At 44.1% G+C, this 23,372-nt stretch overlaps 1 protein-coding gene across 5 annotated transcripts in view; it reads left to right on the top strand.

The window, feature by feature from the left end:
* ctbp2l (C-terminal binding protein 2, like) overlaps positions 1-23,372 on the top strand; it is a 97,240-nt gene that overhangs the window by 58,421 nt on the left and 15,447 nt on the right. For 4 of the 5 annotated variants that reach the window (XM_028566862.1, XM_028566861.1, XM_028566863.1 and 1 more), the window contains one exon: positions 21,250-21,404. In XM_028566862.1, coding sequence (XP_028422663.1) covers positions 21,250-21,404 — 155 coding nt within the window. Of the gene's footprint in view, positions 1-11,917; positions 12,347-21,249; positions 21,405-23,372 lie in introns of those variants that run through there. The other variant, XM_028566864.1, reaches the window with a different exon arrangement.

Consider the following 23,372-nt stretch of genomic DNA (forward strand, 5'->3'; position numbering starts at 1 on the left):
CAGCTGTACTTTTTTAGGCTGGAGAATTAGCAGGCGGTGGTGTGTTTGGGGGGCAGGGCTTGTAGCGCACAGAAAAGACACCAGAACTTGGCAACAGCCTCTCGTAGCCATACGGGATGTGTCAGTTGACGTGTTCACCTGTATAAGTCTGTTCTCTTCTCTCTCTCTCTTTCTTCCTGGGAGGTTAGTCAAAACATTGCAGATCCCCTTTTTTCCCCTTTTTGACAGGAAGCCATCACTGATGCAGCTGACAGTTATGTAACCTTCCGGTGCATTGCTCCCATGGGAGCCTGAATGTGATTTTAATTTCCCTGCCTGTATTTGGAAGGACATCCACGAGGATGCATGCCTAATGTGCTCTCAGCTGTCCTTGGCTAAACTGCTTTATTCAGGTGTCTGACATTGATTTTAGTGTGCACTCCGGTTTTCCACTGGCTAGTCAGAAAGAAACATCCCCTGTGTGTCAGTGTGGCCTTAAACTGGATATGCCTGTATTATGGGTTTGTTTTAGACGCAGGGTAGTGTCTGTCTTCCTATGCAGCCACTCTACTTTTTGATTTTATGAGGGTGCTTTGATGTAGTGCTTACGGTGTTGCCTCTTATGCATAACTCCAAAGTAGTTTTTTGTCTTCTGATATACAGACATGTGTGTGCGTTTGATACACAATGCTGCGGCCCCCCTTTTCTTACTACACATATACACAGACACCAGATGTCCCTCTCTCAGCAGCAGGAAGTGTTTGTCTTCATCTGAGGATGGCTGGATGTGACCGCATAACATTGGGACGAGACCTTAAGTTTCCTCTATCTGTCTTTTTCTTCCTATGACTAGCACTATCTACTGTGCATATATAGTGCTGTCAGACAGTATTAGGACAGTGATATAATTGTCATTGTTTTTGACTCTACTTTTGGATCTGAGATTAAACAGCTTTAAGGCTGTTAATGTCCATACTTGGTGAACAGTCTTGTTACCTTCTAACCCTTTTCATTCTTCCCCCAACTTTAGATCAATGCAGCATGCAGGAAAATGATCGTAAGTATAAAGACAAGAAAACCAAGAGGTTTTATGGTGAAGAGTTAGTCTCCTGACCTCATTCCAATTGATCATGTTTTCACTCGCAGAAACCAGAGTGAGGGAAACAACCAAGAGGTTGAGACCCGTCAGTGGGTCATAGATTTCAGACATGATTCATTGACTGCTAATTAAATATATAAAGTGTTTTTGTATCAAAAGGGCTGCAGTCCCTACAGTGTTGATTTTACGTGGATGTAAACACCCTCGTAGAAAAGCTGTCATTTTTTTATTTCAACTATAATGTACTTGAGTACAGAGGCAACACAACAAAAAATTATCACTGTCCTAATACTTGCTGACTGTGCTGTATATTGTCCCCTTCCGTACTTGTTGTTGATGCGGCAATGGGTTAGGGTCTAATGGCTTAAGTTACCTTTCTAGGAATAGCCCAAGAATTAGAGTGGGGAAATCCTGCTGGCCATCTGTGTGTATTTGTGTGTGTATGAGTGCTATGGATATGTGTTTCTATGTGAGGATGTTACTATAGAGGCATCACGTGTTTGTGGGAGTCTGTGTCATCCTCACTAATCCCTTTGATATGAATGAGTGGAGACAGACAAGAGGTTTCAGCTCACATGGCATCGGTCAGGGGTTACTACAGGGAATGTAACTGCACAACAATAATCGGTGTAACTCTGCTCTAGTGTTAATATTGCACAACACCACGTGTATGTGCATGCACACCATGCCTATTGAAACATGTACAATGCAGTTAAAGAGTAACATTTTGTCATATAGGCCAGGTCTGCAGCACATGAATGAATGAATGAATGAATGAATGAATGAATGAATGAATTTGAAATGAAACAATGACTTTGAGGTGAAAGTGCTGACTTTCAGCTTTAAGTTGAGTGTTTCCACTTGCCAGATGAACAGTGTAGGAATTGTAACCCTTTGCCTTCATTGCTTCCTTATTTTTAAGGTACAGAAACTAATCAGACAAGTTAACAAAAAACTTGAATAAACTCATTTCATTTAATATTTGCTGAAAATCTTTGTCATCAATGACTATCTGAAGTTTCTGACCCACAGATACCAGCGAGCACTTGTTCCAGGGGATTTTTGCCTTCAGCATAAATTAATGATCAGTTGGAATGAGATCATGTAGCTGTCTTGGTCTGTCAAGCACACTCATACCCATAAAAAACTTGCCATCTCTGCATGTTACGGGTCTGTTTTATTGTGTGTTTTATATCTGTAAAAAGGGCTATGAGTTGTACACTGACTGTTTACACCTTAAACTAAACGTTGGAAATCAGCACTTTAACCTACCAGTCATGGCTTAAGCTTGTTTTATGGTTCTGCGGAGGCTCCACGCAGAGCTTTCGCAGTAGCCTACGTAAGTGGCCTGATGTTTAGTGTGTGTGTGTGTGTGTGTGTGTGTGTGTGTGTGTGTGTGTGTGTGTGTGTGTGTGTGTGTGTGTGTGTGTGTGTGTGTGTGTGTGTGTGTGGGTGATGTGTGTGTGGTGTGAAGTGAGTGTGTGTGTGTGTGTGTGTGTGGTGATAGATTAGCTCCGGAGCTCCGGAGCGAGTAGTGACTGTAGAGGCATAGTGAGAGAAACAAAGTGTCTCCCCTGTGTTTTCTGACCACGGTGGGAAATCTGTAGCAGGAAAAGTTAACCCTCTCCTTGATTTCATGTTGTTTATGGAGAAGGAGAACCAGGAAATGTAACACTACCACGCCACGGCCGAGCGACGTGCGTCTCTGTGACGTGTAGTTACATTTTTCGAGAGGTGCACGTCAGGCTACACCGTAGGGTCCGGCGAAGACGCAGAGGGGTCTGCGGGGGTACGCTGTTGATTCGACCAATAACCAGAACCATAAAACGGCCTTTAATTTAAAAGTGCAAACCCCAAACAATGAAAAAGCATTTTCTCACTGCACTGTATACTCTTGTGATGACTGTGCTGTTAAATGCCGCTGTTCACCTCTAGATTCTTAAACGCTTATCTGTGCACAGTCCTTCTGTCATGTGTCTCCAGTTTCTCGAGAACCTGGTAAATGTTACATGAACTATCTGCTGCTCCATCTCCACCCGGCCTCTGTATTGTTTGTGTCCCCGGGGAAATATGGCCATGAAAATCTATTTTTCCACTGCAGTAGTTTTTTGTCAGGAAAAAAAAATAAAATAAGTGAAAGAAAAAAGTGTTGTTGAGGCCCATCCCCATATTGCCCGCCACCCCTCCCTTGTTGTTTTCTCATGGTTGATCTTTCCAAACCATCGGTTGCGTTCACAGAGGGATTAATGGTTTTTGCGAAGCCAGCCAACCCGTGGAGGGAACGGAGCCTTCGAGCGAATGAGGAACAGCTGGTCTCCCTCTGCTTGTGACAGCTTGAGTGTGTGTTTGTGTGCGTGCAGGATAGTAGCAGCTGACCTCTGCACAGGGTCCGAGTGGGCCATAGTTCCTAGGTTTTCTCCCATCTACTGTGCTGCTATTAATTAATAATGTCAATTGGTCTTCAAAAGCATTACGAGTTTGTCTAACACATGGGTAAAGTAGTTTTTCGGGTTTCAGTGCACTTTTAAACAGACCATTTTGTGTTCCACGTGTTTATTTGAAGATTAAATGGATCCTAACAAAGATTTGAAATGGCCAAAAAAAAACACACTGAAGAAGTTTTGAATTCAAACGAAGTCAAGCAGTCCTTTTTTTGTGAGAATTATATTTCAGTCACTACTAAGTGCTTATGGCAAGAAGAGGTGTGTGTGTGTGTGTGTGTGTGTGTGTGTGTGTGTGTGTGTGTGTGTGTGTGTGTGTGTGTGTGTGTGTGTGTGTGTGTGTGTGTGTGTGTGTGTGTGTGTGTGTGTGTGTGTGTGTGTGTGTGTGTGTGTGTGTCGTCCAGCTATTTTGGGAGATCACACTGTCATGTTTATACTGCTAGTCTCCCTATTCCGTGGCTGTTTTGTTTACAGGATAGCAACGAGCATACTCACTGCTCGTGCTGTAAGAATGGCAGCACTTTGATATAATCTCCCCAATATCTGTCATCAATTCTGCCGTATTATTCCTCTCTCCACGGCAGCTGGGGAGGAGATTGGTTTTGTGCATGTCGAACGGCAACAGCTGCATCCACTAAAAAAGACAACTACCTCTGCACACCTCCCCAGTCCTCCCTTTTTTTTGTCTCCCACCCCCTCTTTCTCTCTCACTCAGTGGTGGGCAGGTCACCCTGAATTATTCATCAGTGTGAAATGAAAAAGCTCATGGATATTGAATATCCCCTCTGAAGTGGTGGCCAACCTTGTGTTTTTTTTTTTTTTTTTTTTTTTTTTGCAGCTGAAAAGAGTAAAGAGCAGCAGATCTCATTGCCAGGGTATTTCAAAGGTTAACCGATTGCTTTACCTTGCACACATATTTACTTTCTTCATGGTCTGTGGCCGGCGAGGAGGGGTTGGGGGAAATGGAGTGGACGAAGATTGAGAAAGAGAGCAGATGAAAAGAATAGGAATAAAAAGGTAGAACAGTAATCTGTGTTCCTGTGGATATTTTTCTCCTGAAAGAACTCGCTCCTCTGACCACCACAGTGGGGTACCTCATTGCATAGCTGCAGCTGTTTCGCTAACCTTTCTTGTCGCGTGTTTTTAGGCCTGTTTCCTTCCTGGAAATGAGTGCGCCTGTGGTCGGTTGTGGTCATCCCGATCGACCGGTTGTCATTAGTTTCCCATGCGGCCCACTGTGTTCCTCCATTGTCCCCCTGCCTGGTCTTTTGTCCTGTGGTTTGATCTGCAGCCCACACTGCAAATCAATGCTTCTGGTTGCCATTCATTCATCTCCGCAGCCAGCAAACACAGCAGGGACCCTCAGAACCTCTCCTATGGGAGAGCATATAAAATGGGCAGTGATGATAAGAAGGAAAAATCCTTCAAGCTTCAGAGTGTTGTTTTTTTTTTTAGGACATTTTAGTCAAATTAAAAAAATTCTGTGTCCACCTTTTTGCTGGTATTAGTGTCTTTTATTTATCTAACAAGCAAGCTGAATGAGGTTTCCCTAAAGGACAGAGACTTAAAAAGCCTCCTCTTAGCCAGAGAGCAGATGCTAAGATAATGAATAAATACCATAAATAAAAACTACTCAAGGGGCGAGCCCCTCCTTCCCTGTTTGGTATGTTGTACATGCTAATAGGACGTGGAGTGTTTTATTCGTTCAATAATATCCGAGCAGCATTAACCCTGCGTCACTCTCATTGGTCATTATTTTGCTACTACCCCTGTACCCTCTCAGTCATTACAGTCCATTTTCCTCCATTCCCAATTTCTACTGCAGCATAGCAATTACTCAGGAATCCTTTTAAGAGTATTCCCAAGCTGTACAAAGACCAAACGTGCCTGCAGGAAGCAGCCAGGGCTTTAACTGGCTAACCTTTTCCAAAGGTAATCTTAACAGAGTTGGGAATTTTATTTTCCGAGGAATAAAACAAGTCAAATGATTTGTCTTCCAGGAAATGGTTTTGAGGCTCTGCATTCGTTTTTTGCATGTTTGAGAACATCCTGTTACTGGCAGTTGATGGCGCTTTAGCTTAAGTGAAATACATACAGGAAGTAGGGCGGCGGCGTTGGAGCTCGGAGGTGTCGTGTGTTCTAGGTGTCATATCGTGTGACCATAACGCTAACTCCAGTTACAGTGGGTTTGGGGATATGGTTGGTGGTGTGGAAGGGGTCTGCTCTGCCAGAGGAAGTGTGAAATATCATCTGCCATGGTGGAGCGAGGTGGGTGGGACTTTCTTCCAGAGGGTGTAGGAGATGAAGCAAAAGGGGGGTAATGATGATGAAAATGGCTGTAACTCTTTAGCAAAGTGAGCTTTAAAAGGCTGTAAGCGGACACCTCATAGTATCTGATGGCTGACTCCTGGTTGACAAGACCCCGCGACCCTGGTGTATTTATCGTAATGGAGCACAGCTGGGATGCAGCTTCGATGGGTTAATAGCCATGTGACAGCTTTGGGGGCCGCAAGTGGGAGCTATTGTGTGTATGTGTGTGTGCATGCATTTTATTTACTCGTGCACTCTGCTGAATGGCACGCAGGGGCCACATTTGGGAGGGTGGGACTCTCTGCTGCGTCTCCACTCTCTCTGCCAGGCCAGATGGCTCCTGTCACTGAGAGTGGAGGAGAAGCGATGGAAGGAAAAGGGGAAAGGGGGAGCTCTGAGCCGCCCTTAACAGCGCCAGAGTGGCCCGTCCCCAGAGCCACCACATCTGGAGACCACCTGCAGCTGGTTCACCCTGCTTCCTCCGTCCTCATCCCTTTCCCTCTTGCACACGCTCACTTTCTCACTGGGTTTTTCCAGATGGGGGAGGTGGGGCTGGTGGCAGTGGTGTCTTTGGTCAGGCTGTGATTTGTGCCCATATTTCAGCAACTTATGTGTGCCTCTGCTTTGGGCAGAGCGGAGGGAGGAACAGGCGGGAGGGAGTGAAGTAGGGATGGGAGGAGGAGGCAGCGGCAGCAGCGTGAAAGCATAGCAAAATATCATTTTATTTTATGACTGCACTAGCCTCTGAGTGTTGTGGGTTTTGTATTCGTTATATTTCTTTTTTTATTCCTCCCCAAGTAAAAAAGCAGAGTGAGAATGTTCATTTTTCTTCCCTTCGTTGTTGCTGCAACTGATCCAGAGGCCACAGGGGGACCATTCCTGCCTGGAAAATAAAGCCTGCTTGCCCTCCTTGGCTTCCCCCAAATAAAATTCACTCATTTGCATTCCCATGCTGTAATTTAGCCCTCCTCTCTCTCGCTTTCTCTTTCACTATCTCACTGTCTTTCATCCCCACATCTTTTCAGCCCTGGTCCTTGCGGTTCTGCAGGGATTGCAACGTGGGAGGGGAAGAGAGGAGGGGAGGCAGAGAAAACAAAAGCAGAGTGGCAGTGTTGACTCAGGGTTGTTATCTGGACCGCTGCTAGGGGCTTGTGTGTGTGTGTGTGTCTGTGTGTGTGTCTGCATACATGCCTGGGGGGGTTATTTACCCTGGGTGCTGCTGCCACAGCAGGTGCCTCTCGGTGGATAAACCTGGGCCTCCTAAATAAATATTCACCGTTGGGAAATTAGACTTGCGTAACCAAAAACTACACTACTACTACTGCTGCTTATTGTCACACCAACAATGTCCAGTCTATTGAAGATCAGCCATCTTACTCCCAAATCCCCCCAAAGAAGTGTAATTTAGCATAATTTAAAGTGCAATGAAAATCTCAGAGGACTTTTGGATGTTTTTATGGAGCAAAAGGATAAACCAGTTTGTAACTATGTTGTACAGTGACTTTTTAGAAGAGCGGCTCTCCTGATATTTGGTTGGATGCTTGATATTTGGTTAAGCTCCTAAACTAAGTTGTTGAGTGAACAAATATAGTATGGCATTTGGCTCAGATTTTAATTACATTATTCATTCACTGTGCACATGATGTAGAGTGGGTAAAGAGCTTGTTGTCTGTAGGAAAGAGTTGCCCAGTTACTATCTAGGGTCATTTTCAAACCTATAGTTTAATTTGCTCTGGTTAGAATCAGTAGATGAGTTGGTAAAGTTTAGCTAAATCTTGCACAGTATTCCTTGTACTGTAGTTGGGTCTGATCACAAATGAACCGCTCCAGAGCTTGTTTTGTTTGTGCGGTTGTGCAGAGTATAATTACTGTGTTCAGATCTGCTTAAACAAATCATACCAGAATGCAAAACTATGCATATTCAGATACCACTAGAGGTAATTGAGAACATAATGTGTTTTGTAATTTGGGTGAACTGACCCTTTAATTACTGGAACATTAGCCAGTAATTAGGGGCTCACCCAGTAAGAGTGTTCGCCCCATGTTGGCTGAGTCCTGCAGCGGCGTAGGGTTCAAATCCGACCTGCTGCCCTTTGCTGCTTGTCATTCCCCGTCTCTCTCCCCCTTTCATGTCTATACACTTTCAAATAAAGGAAAAAATAATCTTTAAAGAAAAAAAGAGAGAGAAAAATACACCACAACATAGTTAAGAATGGAAAAGCATAAAAAGCAAGCAAACTATAAAAGCTATCAGTGGGTATTCTCTAAGGTTCAACTGCTTCTGAGCAGAACCCCCTGCTGACCCGAGTCCAGCATCTGAAATGGACCCCTGAACCTCTGGTCATAATGTGGTCAGCTAAAGCCTCATCTCCAAGCGACAGGTTGGCTCGTTCTACCATTCACTTTCTTAAAATCCCCTTAAGTGCTTTAGGGGGATTTAACATGCCTTCTACATCCAGCATCCTCTCAGCAGCCAAGTTCCAGTGCTTACAGGAAAACGGCGCTACAGTATAATTAGGCTGGTCAATGAAGAGGGCTCCCTCTGAAAGGTAAATCCATATGGGCTGTAAGGAGGCTCGGGCCATTTGTCGGGTCTCCCAAAGCATGACTGCTGCTTCTGATGTCTCACTGTGCTAAAGGTCAGGGCTTTAAGAAGTCCTGCAGCAGAAGAGAGATGGGAGTGTAGACTCTGAACTCTGAATTCTTTAACTCTGAATTTGAAAAATGTATTATTATGCCTTTAAAAGAAAAATGCATCTAAAGAAAAATAGCTTTGTGAGTCCTTTGCCGATAATAAATGGATCTGTTGTAGTGTAAGGGTTTTAAGGCTCATACGTTTTTAAACATATTTATACTTTTTTATGAAGAAAAATACCCAGATTTTCTAATAGGAGCAGATTGGAATAAACTGATTTTCCCCTAGATTTTACGTCCTCATGCACACCAAAGCACCCAAGATCACGGTTGTTTTTCACACAATGACTGCTCAGAATGTCTTAATTTAATAGAAAATGAAGAGAAAAATGAAAGAATAGAAGAGAGGAGAAGATACAAATGAGCAGAACATGAATAAATAAAAACTCCCAGAAGTAAAAAAAAAAAGAAGAAAAATAGAAAAAAATACAATACATTGATAAACTATAGGAAAAAAGATTTTCATTGCACTGAATTTTATTTCAAGTCATAACTCAGGTTGTGTAGTACTGGGTGTGTGCACTGCAGGCACTAATGCTTGTGCTCAAAGGTGTGGTTGCGGCTTTGCTTTATGGCAACAGAGGCTGAGGGGCCAACAGATGTAGCCTTCAGTACTGGTTTAGACCCAAGTCTGGCTGCTCTACATCTGAAAGAGGAAGTGTGTGTCTGTGTGTCTGTGTGTGTGTGTGTGTGTGTGTGTGTGTGTGTGTGTGTGTGTGTGTGTGGACCTGCTGTGCCAATCTGTTCTCATTAGTGTTACTCGCCTCCTCCAAACATGTAACGACATGCATGTCAACTGCTGGTGTCAGTAGCATATAGCTGTTTGTTTGCACGTAATCCGTCCCCTCTGTCCAGCTAACTTTTCCACTAAGTCCTAAATCTCTCTGGGCTCATCAGCCTCTGATTGTCAGCCATGGCACCTGCTGAAGAAATCTGGAGAAATATCTTCAGGGAGTTACTGTAGGAATTCACAAATTTGTGATTCCAAGAATTAACTCAAAATCAACCTGTCCTTTGCGTTATTTGAAAACAAAATGTAGCATTCTGTTTGCAGATCCTCACACATTTTCCACAACAACATTGTCAAAGTCGATTAATGCTGCAGTTTCATGCACAAAAATCCAGACCAGAACTATTTTTTATCAGCCGATGATAAATAAAAAGTCAAGCCTCAATCTCCACAAACAAGCTTTCCCAATTACAATGAGAAGGACTGTTTACCTAGAACTGAGCTATTCATCGTACTCAACGCGCTCCTTTGATTGACCATCCTAAAGGTTAAAAAACTGAATCATATCTTATCTAATACTCAAGACTAACAAAAAACACATTTTATGGAAAAACTGTTGAAATACTGCCAAGTAATCACAAAAAAACCCCAAGAGATCCTGAAGGAACTGAACCTCAAAAATACCTGTGAACAGAGCAGCAGTGGTCAGATATAATCTTTAACTGCCTATGTTGGAGCTCAATTATATTCGACCTCTTAGACTGTGGAGTTGGCAGTAATCGGTGGCCATTCACAAAACCTCTGCTGTTCTTTGATACGCCCTCCCTTCTTGTTCTTTTTTCAAATATCCCCAACCTCACAGAATGGCTCGGTCTTTTGAGAAGCTGTGATCGCCACATTCTATATTAACATATTGCTGTCAGTCAGCACCCCCCCTTCTCCTCCATCCTCTAATGTTATTGAAGAGAGAAAGATCAGAGGGGCAGCCGTATCACCACACTCCATCAAAAGTGTGTGTGTGTGTGTGTGTGTGTGTGTGTGTGTGTGTGTGTGTGTGTGTGTGTGTGTGTGTGTGTGTGTGTGTGTGTGTGTGTGTGTGTGTGTGTGTGTGTGTGTGTGTGTGTGTGTGTGTGTGTGTGTGTGTGTGTGTGTGTGTGTGTGTGTGTGTGGCCGGCCAGACACACCGGCCGGAAGTGGGGGCTGCTGCCTTTGATGGTCACACTCCCTCAGATGTGTCATTGCTACAGACGGCGGCACGGCTGACATGCCGTGTCTCTGCTCGTTGGGCTCTCGCCGCTGACAACCAACAGTCCTGATAGTCACCTAAACACTGACACAAAGAAACACACTTAAAGTGGATACACACAATTATTCTGCACAAAAAATAAAAAGTGGATTCACACCGAGATGGACACATCCTGCAGCCGGCGAGGTGTGTGTATATGTGAGTATTTCTTTGTATTTGCGTCGCCTTGCTCTGGCCGTGTTGCAGAATTGCAGGGAGGCTCTGGTTACATTGTTATTCTAAACAGGGTGTTTTCAGCCACTCTTCCTCGCAGTCATTCAGCAGAGCGATCTGTCAGTTCGCTCCCCTCCCTCCTCTTCCCTCCAGGGACCAAACTGTGAACTTAACACACTCGGCTCTGATGACTTCCCTGATGGTGCAAAAAAACAGCCAACTCTACAGCTGTAATGTTATTGCTGGAGTGGCTTGAATGTTGCATTGTTCCTCTGGTTTAAAGTGTGTGTGCATGTGTTTTCGGTGCGTGTATTACATATTCAGAGCAAGGGTGGGGAGTGTGAGTGTCACTATTCCAATCTTTTCCCGGTAACCCTCAAAGTGCCGTGTGTGTGTGTGTGTGTGTGTGTGTGTGTGTGTGTGTGTGTGTGTGTGTGTGTGTGTGTGTGTGTGTGTGTGTGTGTGTGTGTGTGTGTGTGTGTGTGTGTGTGTGTGTGTGTGTGTGTGTGTGTGTGTGTGTGTGTGTGTGTGTGTGTGTGTGTGTGTGTGTGTGTGTGTGTGTGTGTGTGTGTGTGTGGGTTGTTGAGGTCTACATAGATGAAAGTAGAAGAGCAAAGTAGGAAACTAAATAATCGAGATGGTGCGGGAGGTGAGGCTGGGAACAAACAAAAGCGTGTGTGTGTGTGTGTGTGTGTGAGAACGAGAGAGAGAGAGGGGGGAGGAGGAGGGGGCAGGCATTCTTAAAACACTGTGGAGTCCAGATCAGAAATAAAACATAAAAAGGGGAGAAGAAGGAGGAGGTGGAAAAAAGGGAGGAGGGATTGTGCTTGAGTGTGTTATGTGTACGGATCCTATGAAATGCAGCCGGGGAGTAAATTGTGCGAGCCCAGAGAACTCAGCTCTGCATGTTTGAGCTGGCACTTTTATTTTAGACAGATTTTTTTTTTTTTTGCCGCAAGATCTTTTTTTTTTTCTTCCCCGCTGCTGGTTTATAATCAGCTGAGACAAAGGCAAGAGAAAAGAGCTAAAGAGAGAGAGCCATAGAGAAAGCTAGAGAGACCCACAGTGAATAGATGTTGCGCAGCTGACAGCAGAGGAAGCGGCACAGAGTTTCCAGCCATCACGCTCCCCGACTGCAGCCTTTTCTTCCTGGGAGATTAAAAAAAAAAAAAAAAACAGGACAAAAGCGTCCCCCCTTCCCCCCCTCTTCCCCCCCCCAACCATCTCCAACCGGCTACCGTCCGATCACCAGCCTGCACGTCGCTGTGTGTGTGCACATAAGGACGCCACTGGTGTATGGTGCTTTTCTCTCAGCCCTCAAAGGCATGGACTGAAGATGATGCAGCCGGGGGCTTAGTGAGAGATCGCTCCGCAAAAACCCCTTCCCCTCACCAACAGGGCCAGACCAAGAAGAGCAACTCCAGGGGAGGGGGGGAAGGGGGGTTGAAGGAGTGGAGGAGGAGAAGAAGAGCGAGAGGGAGGGGGGTATCCTCCTTGGATTATTGCGGAGGGTCTTCCACTTCCCTTTTTGGTATTTTTTGCTATTTTTTCCTCTCCACTCGCCTCAACCATCTTCTGTTTTTGCTGCGATGCATAGTTTTTAAGCCGAAGGATGTGGAGACAACATTTTCCAGGCAAGCAGCATGTTTCCTGTTTTCTTTTCTGGATGTCTAATAAAGTCTGGCATGTGGGAGGTGGGAGGGAGGTAGGTGGATAGGAAGAGGTGGGGGAGTGTGGATAAGAGGAGGGGAGAAGGAGAGTGTGTGTGTGTGTGTGTGTGTGTGTGTGTGTGTGTGTGTGTGTGTGTGTGTGTGTGTGTGTGTGTGTGTGTGTGTGTGTGTGTGTGTGTGTGTGTGTGTGTGTGTGTGTGTGTGGGAGGGTGTGTTGTGTGGTCGGTAAGGTAGGCAAGTAGTCCAGTATGTAGTCATTTCAAGGTCCGCCTGTCCTGCGCTGCTGCATTTGGCTCCGTGTTTTTCGCTTCCTCTGCGGTCTTGGGCTTTGAGGGCGCTCTGTAGCTCGGGGCAACGCCAAAGAATAAAAGAGCGGGAAAAAAGAGAAAGGGAGGGGAGGTCCGGTGTGGTTGTGCCATGGATTCTGTTGACACCAGCTTTTGTCCAGTTGTAGAGTGTGGGCCCTGCCCGCCCATGCACACAGAGGGTACCATTTAAAACAGGCATGCGCTCATTTTCTTGGCAGGGGATGGATTGGTGTGGCGGGCAGCCGGGTGGTGATAGGGGTGGGGCACTGGCAGTGCAGGACAAGTGCCCTTTGTGTGCTACTTTTGGGGAAGTGAAGGGAGGGAAGGGCAGGGAGGAGGCTTCCAACAAAGGGTGCTTATACCCGCCCCCCTCACCCGCTTTACCCCCTCTCTTTAACCACTACAACTCATGCAGTGACCTCGCGCTGTCACAGGCAGATGAAGGGTTTGTTTGTGTGTGTGTGTGTGTGTGTGTGTTTGTGTGTGTGGATAAGAGGAGGAAAGTAGTAAATGAGTAATTCAGCCTCAGTAAACCAGAAGTTCAGGCTCTGGCAGAGTGCCATATGAAAAGGGAGGAAACTCCAGCAAGGAAAACAAAGTGTTGTTTGACCCAAAGGCACATCTGTGCATTATGCCAAACTTCTCTGTTAATCCACAGTCAAGCTCCTGGCAGCCCTCCAAAGGTTGTGTGTGGGTTCCTATTCATTTGTTGCCACATCCATGCAAGGGCATTCCTGTTGTGTCCTTGTCTTCATGCAGATCTCACTTTGTCTTTGCAACGGGTACCTCAACACTTATTGCACACATTGCTCATGAGTAGAGTTGAGGTTTGACAGCATATTGTTGAATATAAATATAGTATAGAATCTCCATTTATAAATAGTTGGTCTAGCTTACTTACTTTTGCGCACATTGTATTTCTCGAGCTACTTTCTCCAAATACTAAAAGTCTCAATTCATAGCTATGAAGTGGATAAGCTTCAATTATTGATTGTTAACTGGCACGTTAAAACTACTGAAACTGACTGGGTGCTATTAGCGAGATTGTTTCACTAGAGAAAACCCACCACTGTGTTGATCTTACAAATGTCGAGTGATGTCAAAGGTTTTTTTTTCTTTCTTTTAATGAATTATCTTTGGCCGAGCAACCGACAACAGAAAGGTTTTAGTTTGGCCTTTTGGCAAGTTACTTGGAGAGCTATCGTTACTTCACTACAGCCGATAAAATCTACGCCCGCGACATTTGCCATTTCAAATGGCAAAAATCTGTGTTGATTTTATTATGAGAAGCCTGCGATCAGAATCAGAATCATCATTTTGTAGATCCCTCTTTGCTAATAAAAAGATATAACAATTTGATTTGTTAGCAAATTCAGCTGTTTTGCCAACCTGGAACCAGCAAGCAGAAACAAACTACACAACACACAGGCCACATTTTCATATTATAACCCCACTCGCCCCTCCATGGGCATGTTCCTCCACCCACACACAGCCTCCTCCTGTTTGACTGGCTGCCTGTGTAAACCAGGGGATATGGGTCATGTCTCAGCACAGTGCTGCTCAGGGTGGCACAGTAAATGGCTGTAACTGTTGGCGGTCAGCAGCAGCAGCCACCCCCACCCAGCCTTGTTGTCAAGAAGGAGCCACCTGCAGACAGCCGCTTGGGGTTGCTAGGTAACCGGTGGCAGCAGAAGATGATAGCATGGTGGAGTATTTGGTCTCCCATTACCACTAAAGTGACTTGTGTTGCTGTTTTCTCTTCTCTCATCTCCGGATTTTCCTTTTTCATCCCTTTCTGTCCCTCTTTCCTTCATGGAGGCAACATAACACCAGCAGCAGAGGCCAGCGGTAGGAAGAAACTCCTAGCTCCCTTCCCCACATAATGGAAACTCTGGCCTCATCTCCCGTTGCGCCGCTCTGCTGCGTCCTGCTGCCAGACTCTGACTAAGTGTTGCTGGCTCAGGAACCGCAGCCTCCAGCCCGGTTCCACAAGTATTTGTCTACATAAATGATTAGAATTAAAATACTGATGACTAAGAGAGATTGAGAAACAACAACAAAAGATAGAGAGATAGTCTGATCTCATAAATGCTAGTAATCTACATCAAGTGGTTTAAGCCCTTTCACTGGAGACCTAGATTTCCAAAATAATTTTCATTGTGACCCAGTTCTCTTTTTTGACAACTGTTGTGTGAGCTAATTGAGAAAATGTCCTGTTTTTAGAGCCCTAACTGGGCTCACCACCTTTTATTACAGAGACTTGAACATATTTCAGTAAAATAATATCTAACAGTAATGGTTATCATTTTCTTTTAACAATTTCAAGTAGGCCTGTCGCGATAGTTAATATATGGATTTATCGCACGATATATGGAAATGAGCTCGGTAGCTTTTGGTGACGCAATTTATTGCAAGTGATAATTTGTATAATTGAAAATAAAGAGTATATTAATTTTGACATACAAATTAATGTTACCAACATTTTAGTCAATCACGCTGCCTCTGTCATCTCGTCTGCTTTCTGTGTCGGAGGTAGAGGCCGGGCTCAGGCAGCGTCGTCTCCACACACACACACACACACACACACACACACACACACACACACACACACACACACACAAAGGCGGATAGCAACAGGTCAAGAGAAGACATGAACCCACTGCATCATAGGCCCTATACAGCCAGTTAGGAAGAATAAGTCCCAATGGACTTGGTTTCAAAGCCGCAATCTTCAGCTCTGGTGTGGGAACATTTTAGCTTTAAACCGAATGAGAGAGGAGAGCCAATTAACGTGGACGAGCCAGTATGTTGACTTTGTTTAAACAGTGGCACAGTGGCAGCGAAAAGAGGCAACTCAACAAACCTAAAATCTCACCTAAAACCTAACCATCCCACCCAGTTTTTTAACCTGGGAACAACAACCGCAGCTGGAGGTGGAGAGGAGTCTTCCAGACAGTTATCTGTTACAAATGCTTTTTCCCGGCAGTGCAAATATAAACGTGACAGCACAAAATGGTGCACGCTCAAAGATTGTGTAACTCGCTATATAGCCAAAGAGATGCAGCCATTAGACACGGTCGAAAAAATATGCTGCAAACTTTTGACAAACAGTACAAATTGTCAAAGAAAACATACATCTCCCCCAAACTGCCATTCCATCTTTGTACAACAAAGTAAAAGACGACATTCTGAAGGAGATAAAAGACCTCTAATTTTACACTACAGCACTTTCTGTTAACAAAGGTGTATTTATTATTTATTTATGTTTTTATTTAGGATATATTTTTTGACATTCCAATTCCAATGTCTAAATATTCTTAAGAATGAAACCTTCTTTTATCTTTGAAAGAGTGTGCTTGCATTATTATGCTATAATATTGTCATATTATCATTATGTATCAGTGGCATAAAATGGTCTTAAAATGACCATAATATCGTTTATTGCCATTCATTTTGGGACAATGTATCGCACAAAAAAAAGGAGTTATCGTGACAGTCCTAATTTCAAGGCCCATTTCATCATCTTGAAACCCACATAATAAATCTCTCAGAGCTTTTAGGAAGTTTTTATTCCATTACAAGTACACAGCTACCACAAACGTATTATACAAGGGAGTGCTTATTGTAAGTTTCTAGTGTAAATTTTTTAAGCAGTTAGGCAGAGGTGTTTTGTCCCGTCATTAGGAGATAAAAATAAGCAACATTGTACAGAAAGATCTAAACCTGTAAATTGAATACTTTTATATTAACATCACTTTGACCTCTGTTAACTTGTGTCAGGGATTTGTTAAGGGGTTGGTTTTTGCCGTTAATTGATTTGATAGATTATTCGCTAATGAGCCCTAGACCTGACAGAGTAGATCAGCAACACCCCTCCCCCCCCCGCTGATCTACTCTGTCAGGTCTAGGGTGTATGTGTGTGAACATGTATTACATGCATTTATTCCTTTGAGAGGTAAACCCATGACAGCAGTTGCTTCTCTGTAAAAATGTAGTAGTCTCAAATTGTCACACACACATTCGCAGCCTGGCAACAGTTTAGCAACAAGCAGAGGAAGCGAGAACACAGAGGGAAAGAAGAGGGGGCGATTAATTACTGAAATTAAGAGCACTCTGCCTCCCGCGGTTCTGACGTGACCCCCAACACTCCACAGCCCCTTGCCCTCAATGTGCACATTTGTTGACATTTGATGCGCTGTATGCATCACATTGACATAATATAGTTGTTGTTATTGCTGTTTTCTTGACCAATAAATCGTGGGTCAAATGAGTAAAAAGCTTAAAGAATATCACTTCTCATATTTGGTGAAAGTGATGGATGCAAAATCTAATAAATCTGCCAGTTTATGTTTATAAAATGGTGTTTTAACAACCAAACGTTATACATTAAAACATGAAACAATATTCCAGATAATTATATGCATGCCGTCAATATCACCATAGAGAGAAAAGGAGCTGAGAAGGGTGTTGCGTGCATCTGTGTGTGAATGCATCAGAACCCTGGTATTGTGCAGCTGACAAGCCCAGTGGTTCTGGTTAAGACTGGTTTGATGTACATGCTGTCAGTTTACCACAGGGGGAGTGTTGCCTGTCACCTCTCTGCTTCCCTTGCCCGAATACATCATCTCCTCTCAATCAAAATCAGCAGAGTGAGAATCAATCTGTCACACAGGAGGACAAACACACACACACACACACACACACACACACACACAATATACACACTCCTCCTAGAAAGACAGAGCAAGAGGGAAGGAAAGAGAAAAAAAAATTATAGAAAAGGAGGAGAAGGAATGGCAGGATGACATGAGTAAGGAGGGCAGTGATTACAGCTGAGGAATGATAGCAGAGATAGGGAAGAAAGCTTACGTGAAAAGCGAGATAAAGAAAGGAGAAGGGGATATATGGTGAGGGAACACAGATATAGAGCTAGACATCGGCAGACAGGAGGAGCTGTCAGAAGATGCTATCATACAAGGAGTGATCTGGTAAAAATGCAACGCTGCCGACGATGCGGCGAAATGTAACCGAGGAAGAGTCGGTGAGAGGGAGATTGAAAGAGTAGGAGACTGAAAAGGTCAGAGAGAAACTCATTGGATGATTCATGGAGTTCAGCCTGTCTAACTTCTGCCTGAGGGTTCGACGCAGCCTGCCAGCTGCTCCTCTGTCCTACTGCCTCACCCACAGATTCTCTCACCTGCACACCCACGGCTGTCTGTTATCTGTATGCCAGTAACTGCTGTCTTACATGTAGCAGGGGGAAGGTTACAGGTGTTCTGGGTCTTTTCTGTGATTCAAGGTCAGCCTTGCATTCCGCAAACCTACAATGCCTTCATCAATATTTTTTAAGTATCACCTTTGAATCAAATGACTGTGTTGTGAAAGAGGTTGCTTGGAGTGCTGAAATCTATTAACTCTGCAGCCCTAGTTCCTAGCCTCTTTTATCTTATCGGTTTGGTTTTTACTGAACTTTTATAATTGAGTTTGAGCAAACAAACTCTGATGAACCCACCATGCGTCATCTGCCCACCACTAAATGGCAGTCATAGTTGGCAACTAGCTGGTGAGAGACTGGTGGAGACCAAAATAGAGGAAAGTGAATGTTGGACTTATATTCATCAGGTGGATTGAAGCATTTTAGCATTCAAAATGAATGCTAATGTTACTCTGTGTATGCTGGATGTGGGAGTATTTATTAACACATCAGTCACAACTTTTGTTCATAACTGTATGTGTCAGCAGTCATTTTATGCAAATCCGTCAAACTGACATATACTGTGCGGCTGTAGATTACGACACTGGAGAGCGTTTTAATTATTGATTAGTCGGTATATTGCTTTTACAGTGAATGGGTTATTTGTTTAGTCTATAAAATATCAGCAAATAGTGGGAAAAGCCCATTTCATTAAATAGCTCAAGGTGATGTCTTCAAAATGATGATTTTCTTTTTCTTTTTTTTTAAATCAATAGTCCAAAACCCAAAGATATTTTAGAAAACAGAAGAAAGCAGATAAGCCTCATATTTTAGAAGCTGGAAACAGTGAATGTTTTGTATTTTTCTTTGATTAATGACTAATGATTAATCGCTTATCCTAATTGTTATTTAATTTTCTATCGATAGAATAATCGGCTAATCATTTCAGCACCTGTATGCATGTGTGCACCATCTCAGATGTGATCAGGCACTAAATGCTAGAAATGCTAAAAACCCTCTCTTCTCAGTTTGGTGTGATTGATTCGGTCTTCACCCCCCAGCTGCCTCCATTAATATTCAGCGTGCTGTCAGTTGCAGATGTGGCCCAGACAGCCGAGTCGCCACGCCTCACCTTTTCCGCCGTCATGTCACCCGTCTTGAACAGCGAGTGTGATAAGTAGGCATGGAGGCAGTGATGGTGGTTGGTCGTGGGCTGTGGGCGAGGAGAAGGAGGGGGGGGAGTAGTTGTCTGTCTGTCAGGAGAGAAAACATTTCTGCCCTTTGCACCGAGAGTGTGAGGGGGGTTACCGGCGTTTGCGACTCCGACCTCAACTCTCGGCACAGATGCCAATTGTGCCAAAAATAAAGTGCATTAAAACTGGCAGCCAAAGCCTCTTAAGTGATCACCATGACAATAGGTAGAAGGCATGAGGAGGCGACACCTCCGCTTCAATCCTCCCCCCTGCCCTGAGAGGCTGCGCTGCTGGACTGCTCGCTTTCTGTCAGCTTTATCTGCATCCCTCTCTCCTGTCATTTATGTGCTCTCACTCCCTCTCCTTTCATCCTCCTCTTCTTCTCTGATATGTCTCCTGGGAGCTCTTTCGGCTAACAGACAGTGTTTAGTCTATTTTTATGCATGCTTGTTTTACATTTTAATTTCACTCTTCTCTGTCTCGCTTTTCTTCCTCCCCTTCCCTCCCCCTCCCACCTGTTTGTTTCCCTACTGTGCTTTTCAGCCTGTTTGTGCAACGGCCACACACAACTTTCTCAATCTTAAATCTCCTAATCTCACCTTTATCTGCACTAATAAGCCTCATCTGATGCAGTAATCCCACAGAGCATGTCCCTAAATCTGACGGAGTCTGACGTCATTGTAATCTTCAGGATAACTTTAAGAGCACACAGATGCACACCCCTGCACTCGCACATGCACAGAATGAGATCACTCTTAAACTCTTAGATCACCCAGATGCTGGATACTGGAAGAGAGCAGCAAAACACTAGATAAGAAGGCAATGTCATGAAATCCCACAGAAACACCCATAGGGGATCTTGCTGGCTTTTGGATTGACCTGTTTTGTCAGCTTGGACATATTCATAACTGTTGAATTAGAGTTAAGATCATGACCTGTGCAGTGTTAGGGCGCTAGTACTCAGTGGGGAACAGTTGCTTTCCTTCTCAGGTCCAGCCATCCTCTGGCTGGCTTCTGAGCCGCACGCCGCTCAGAAGCAGCATGAATATTGATGCTCCTCTCTTGTTAACATTGTATGAAGCAGGGCTCGTAATTGTCTGTCTTCTCAGTGCGACACGTCTTCCTCAGTGGGACGTGTGAGAAGGTCGGCCCACTGGGGAGCTAGGCTCTTCTCGGCTCTCTTCACTTTAAGTGAGAAAAGTGGCGAGAGGGAAGAAGAAAGAGTCAAGACCAAGCCAGAATTGCGACACACACTTTGTCAAGTGCGCTGAAGTGCAGATGTGAGTTGGCTGTGGGTTTGTTGTTTCAGGCTTGTAGCCTTTTCTCTAACGCTCTTCATTTCAATGATACATGACTCTTTTGAGGCAGGGCAGCAGCGACGCACATTTCTAAAGGTGTAGTTTGCAGTTTTTCTCTTTCTTTCTTCTTCTATTCCACAGCTGCTGGTTCCACTCACACCAAGGAAAATGTAGGATCCTTTCCCTTGAACCGAGAAATGAGAACATAGTGTGTGTGTGCGTGTTAGTGTGCAGTTGTCATACGTAGGCTACTGTGTGTGTGTGTGTGTGTGTGAACCTGCATGACCTGTGTGATGTAAGTGTTTGGGAGCCATGAGGCCTAGAGGATTCCTGTAAGTGAGGCTGTGGTCTAATCTAGTGCATTGATTTATTGAGCAATGCTTGGTAGTTCGGAGAAGCTCTGCTTCCTGCTGTATCCTAATCAGCACACGGGAGGTTATTATCATTTGAGTCTTATTTTTCTCGAAAACAGTGATGAAAAGAGTTGATTTCAGCTGGCAGGAGACTGTCACTTTCTGATTTTAAGTCTTATAATTTGACTTTGCACAGTGGGTGTTTCTTCCGGTAGAACTTGTGTGTGCTTGTCCACTTGTGTGTGCTTGTCCACACATATCACAAATAGAAAAGAAAATATAAACTTAAAGGGTGTGTTCACCTAAATTACAAGACGAGAATATATTTCATCACTCAAACCTAGTGTTGTCTAGCCGTGCAAATTGTTTTTGGGATAACCACCCCTGAAACTTATATTACCACCTCAACAATGAAAAATTATATTTGACCAAACAACAATAGTGTCTTTTTGCTGAAACAATTATTTCTGTATTCTCTTGTACTAAAATAATCTTCTTCTCTTCTCCATCTGTCTCCCAAGGTATTCGGCCCCAAATCATGAACGGCCCAATGCATCCTCGCCCCCTGGTGGCGCTTCTAGACGGGCGCGACTGCACCGTGGAGATGCCCATCCTGAAAGACTTGGCAACTGTCGCCTTCTGCGATGCTCAGTCCACACAGGAGATACACGAGAAGGTAGAAAACACACACACTGCACTTCACATCAGAGCAGCAGCAGAAAGTTGATGGAGAGGTGGAGCCTGTCACTCACTCATGCTTGCCTCTTTCTTTTCCTATCACAGCGCTGATATGTGAAGCGCATTATATTGGCCCCATACGCACTTGCCAGTTAAAATATAGTGGCTTCATTATGATTTAATGTCACTTTGTGGTACAGAGCGCAATGCCTATATCAGTGGCATTGTTCTAATAGAGAATCTTGTATGGCGGGGATGCAGTGTAATTACATTGGCTTGTAGAAGCTCTTTATTGCTTTTTATGTTGCGCTGCGGCAGCAAAACAATATATGGCTATGGAGATAGGTATCGCCGTACTGCTATCTCTCCATCTGCAGACGGAGTGAGAGCCACTACATCTCTCCTCTCGCTGTTTTTATGAAAATGGGACATATTAAAATCGGAGCATTTGCATAGAGATCAATTCAATCAAAGACCTTGGGCGGTGAGGAGAAGGGGGAGCGGGTAGCTTTTTGTTTGTTTTACCACTGCCTTATCAGGAAAAACATGATTGTAATGTTCACCTCGCCAGCATATTCAGCAGTTCACAGTAATAACTTGCAGTCTAGATACCCAGAGGGGTGGTGTAGATTGAAAATGTCCAATCTCTTTTTTTTTTCTACGGCATTGATGCGGAGATGCAACGCTGATAATTCAGGGAGTTTCAGTATGATGTTTTCAGGCCAGACACCAGCTGCCACACTCTCCTCCATCCACACCAGAAAATACAGAAACTCGTGGGAAAGGCTTGTCAAGGGTGGAATATGAAAGTGGCCCGAAGTCATGTCAGGTCCTCTACCCCGTAATCCCTTATTTCTCTGGTGAAAGGGGCATGATAAAACACACAGCTGAATACTGATCAAGATCGAGTTACAGTCAACTTCAGTGAGACCAAACCCTGCATGCACCACCTGCGCTACAACAGCCAACTTTCTCACAGTTGTCCTGTCTCACAGTCACATGTGGCTTTTAAAAGCTGGATGACAGCCCATATGGCATAGAATCAACATTGTACTGCCTGACTGACAACCAATTGTGGTGTTAAGATTAGGGCTGCAACAAATGACTGGGTACGGAAGCAAATAATCTATTAGTTTAGTCAATTAAAAGTCAAAAAATATAAAAATTGCTTGTTACAGATGGAATGTGTACGTGTGTGTGTATATTATGGAATGCCATTTAGGAAATTATTATTTATATATGTAAAGTTTGTATTCAGACTATATATATATATATATATATATATATATATATACATACATACATACATACATACATACATACATACATACATACACACACACACAAACAAACTGTACATGTATCACCAAATCAAAACTCTTTTCCAATACTATACTTTCTCTTACTCTAACCCAGGCCAAAAGAGGAGGCCTCGCTGCTTCATCATAAAAGCCCAGGCATCATCAGAAACGATAGATGTTAAAAGCAATAAGGCTTTGGTTACTGTGCAGAGGGGGATATAGATTGGGTCCGAGTTTCCATTAAAATAAACTACAGTCAGTAGTGTGAGTGGATTTTCCCTCAAAACAGCTTCATTGCTCATCCTAAAAGACTCATTCCCCAGCTCAAAAACAACACTAAGCAGAGGTGTGTGTGTGTGTGTGTGTGTGTGTGTGTGTGTGTGTGTGTGTGTGTGTGTGTGTGTGTGTGTGTGTGTGTGCACGCGTGCGTGTGCACGTTTGTGTGGGTGTGCGTGCGCGCGCGTGTGTGTGCGCATGCATTTCGACTGCACACTTATGTGTTTTAACCTTGAACTGCTATCTGAACTGCCAGTCCAGGACACTGCTCTAATAAAAGCTGTATGGAAATTCAGAGCTACTCTGCTAATCACAGGAAAGATGTTGCCGTTTGGCTGGAGCTGTTATTTTGGCGCTGACAGGAGCTGTGGCCGATACTGAGCAGGGAA

The sequence above is a fragment of the Perca flavescens genome, chromosome 21 (genome assembly GCF_004354835.1).
Source record: "Perca flavescens isolate YP-PL-M2 chromosome 21, PFLA_1.0, whole genome shotgun sequence".
Lineage (NCBI taxonomy): Eukaryota > Metazoa > Chordata > Actinopteri > Perciformes > Percidae > Perca > Perca flavescens.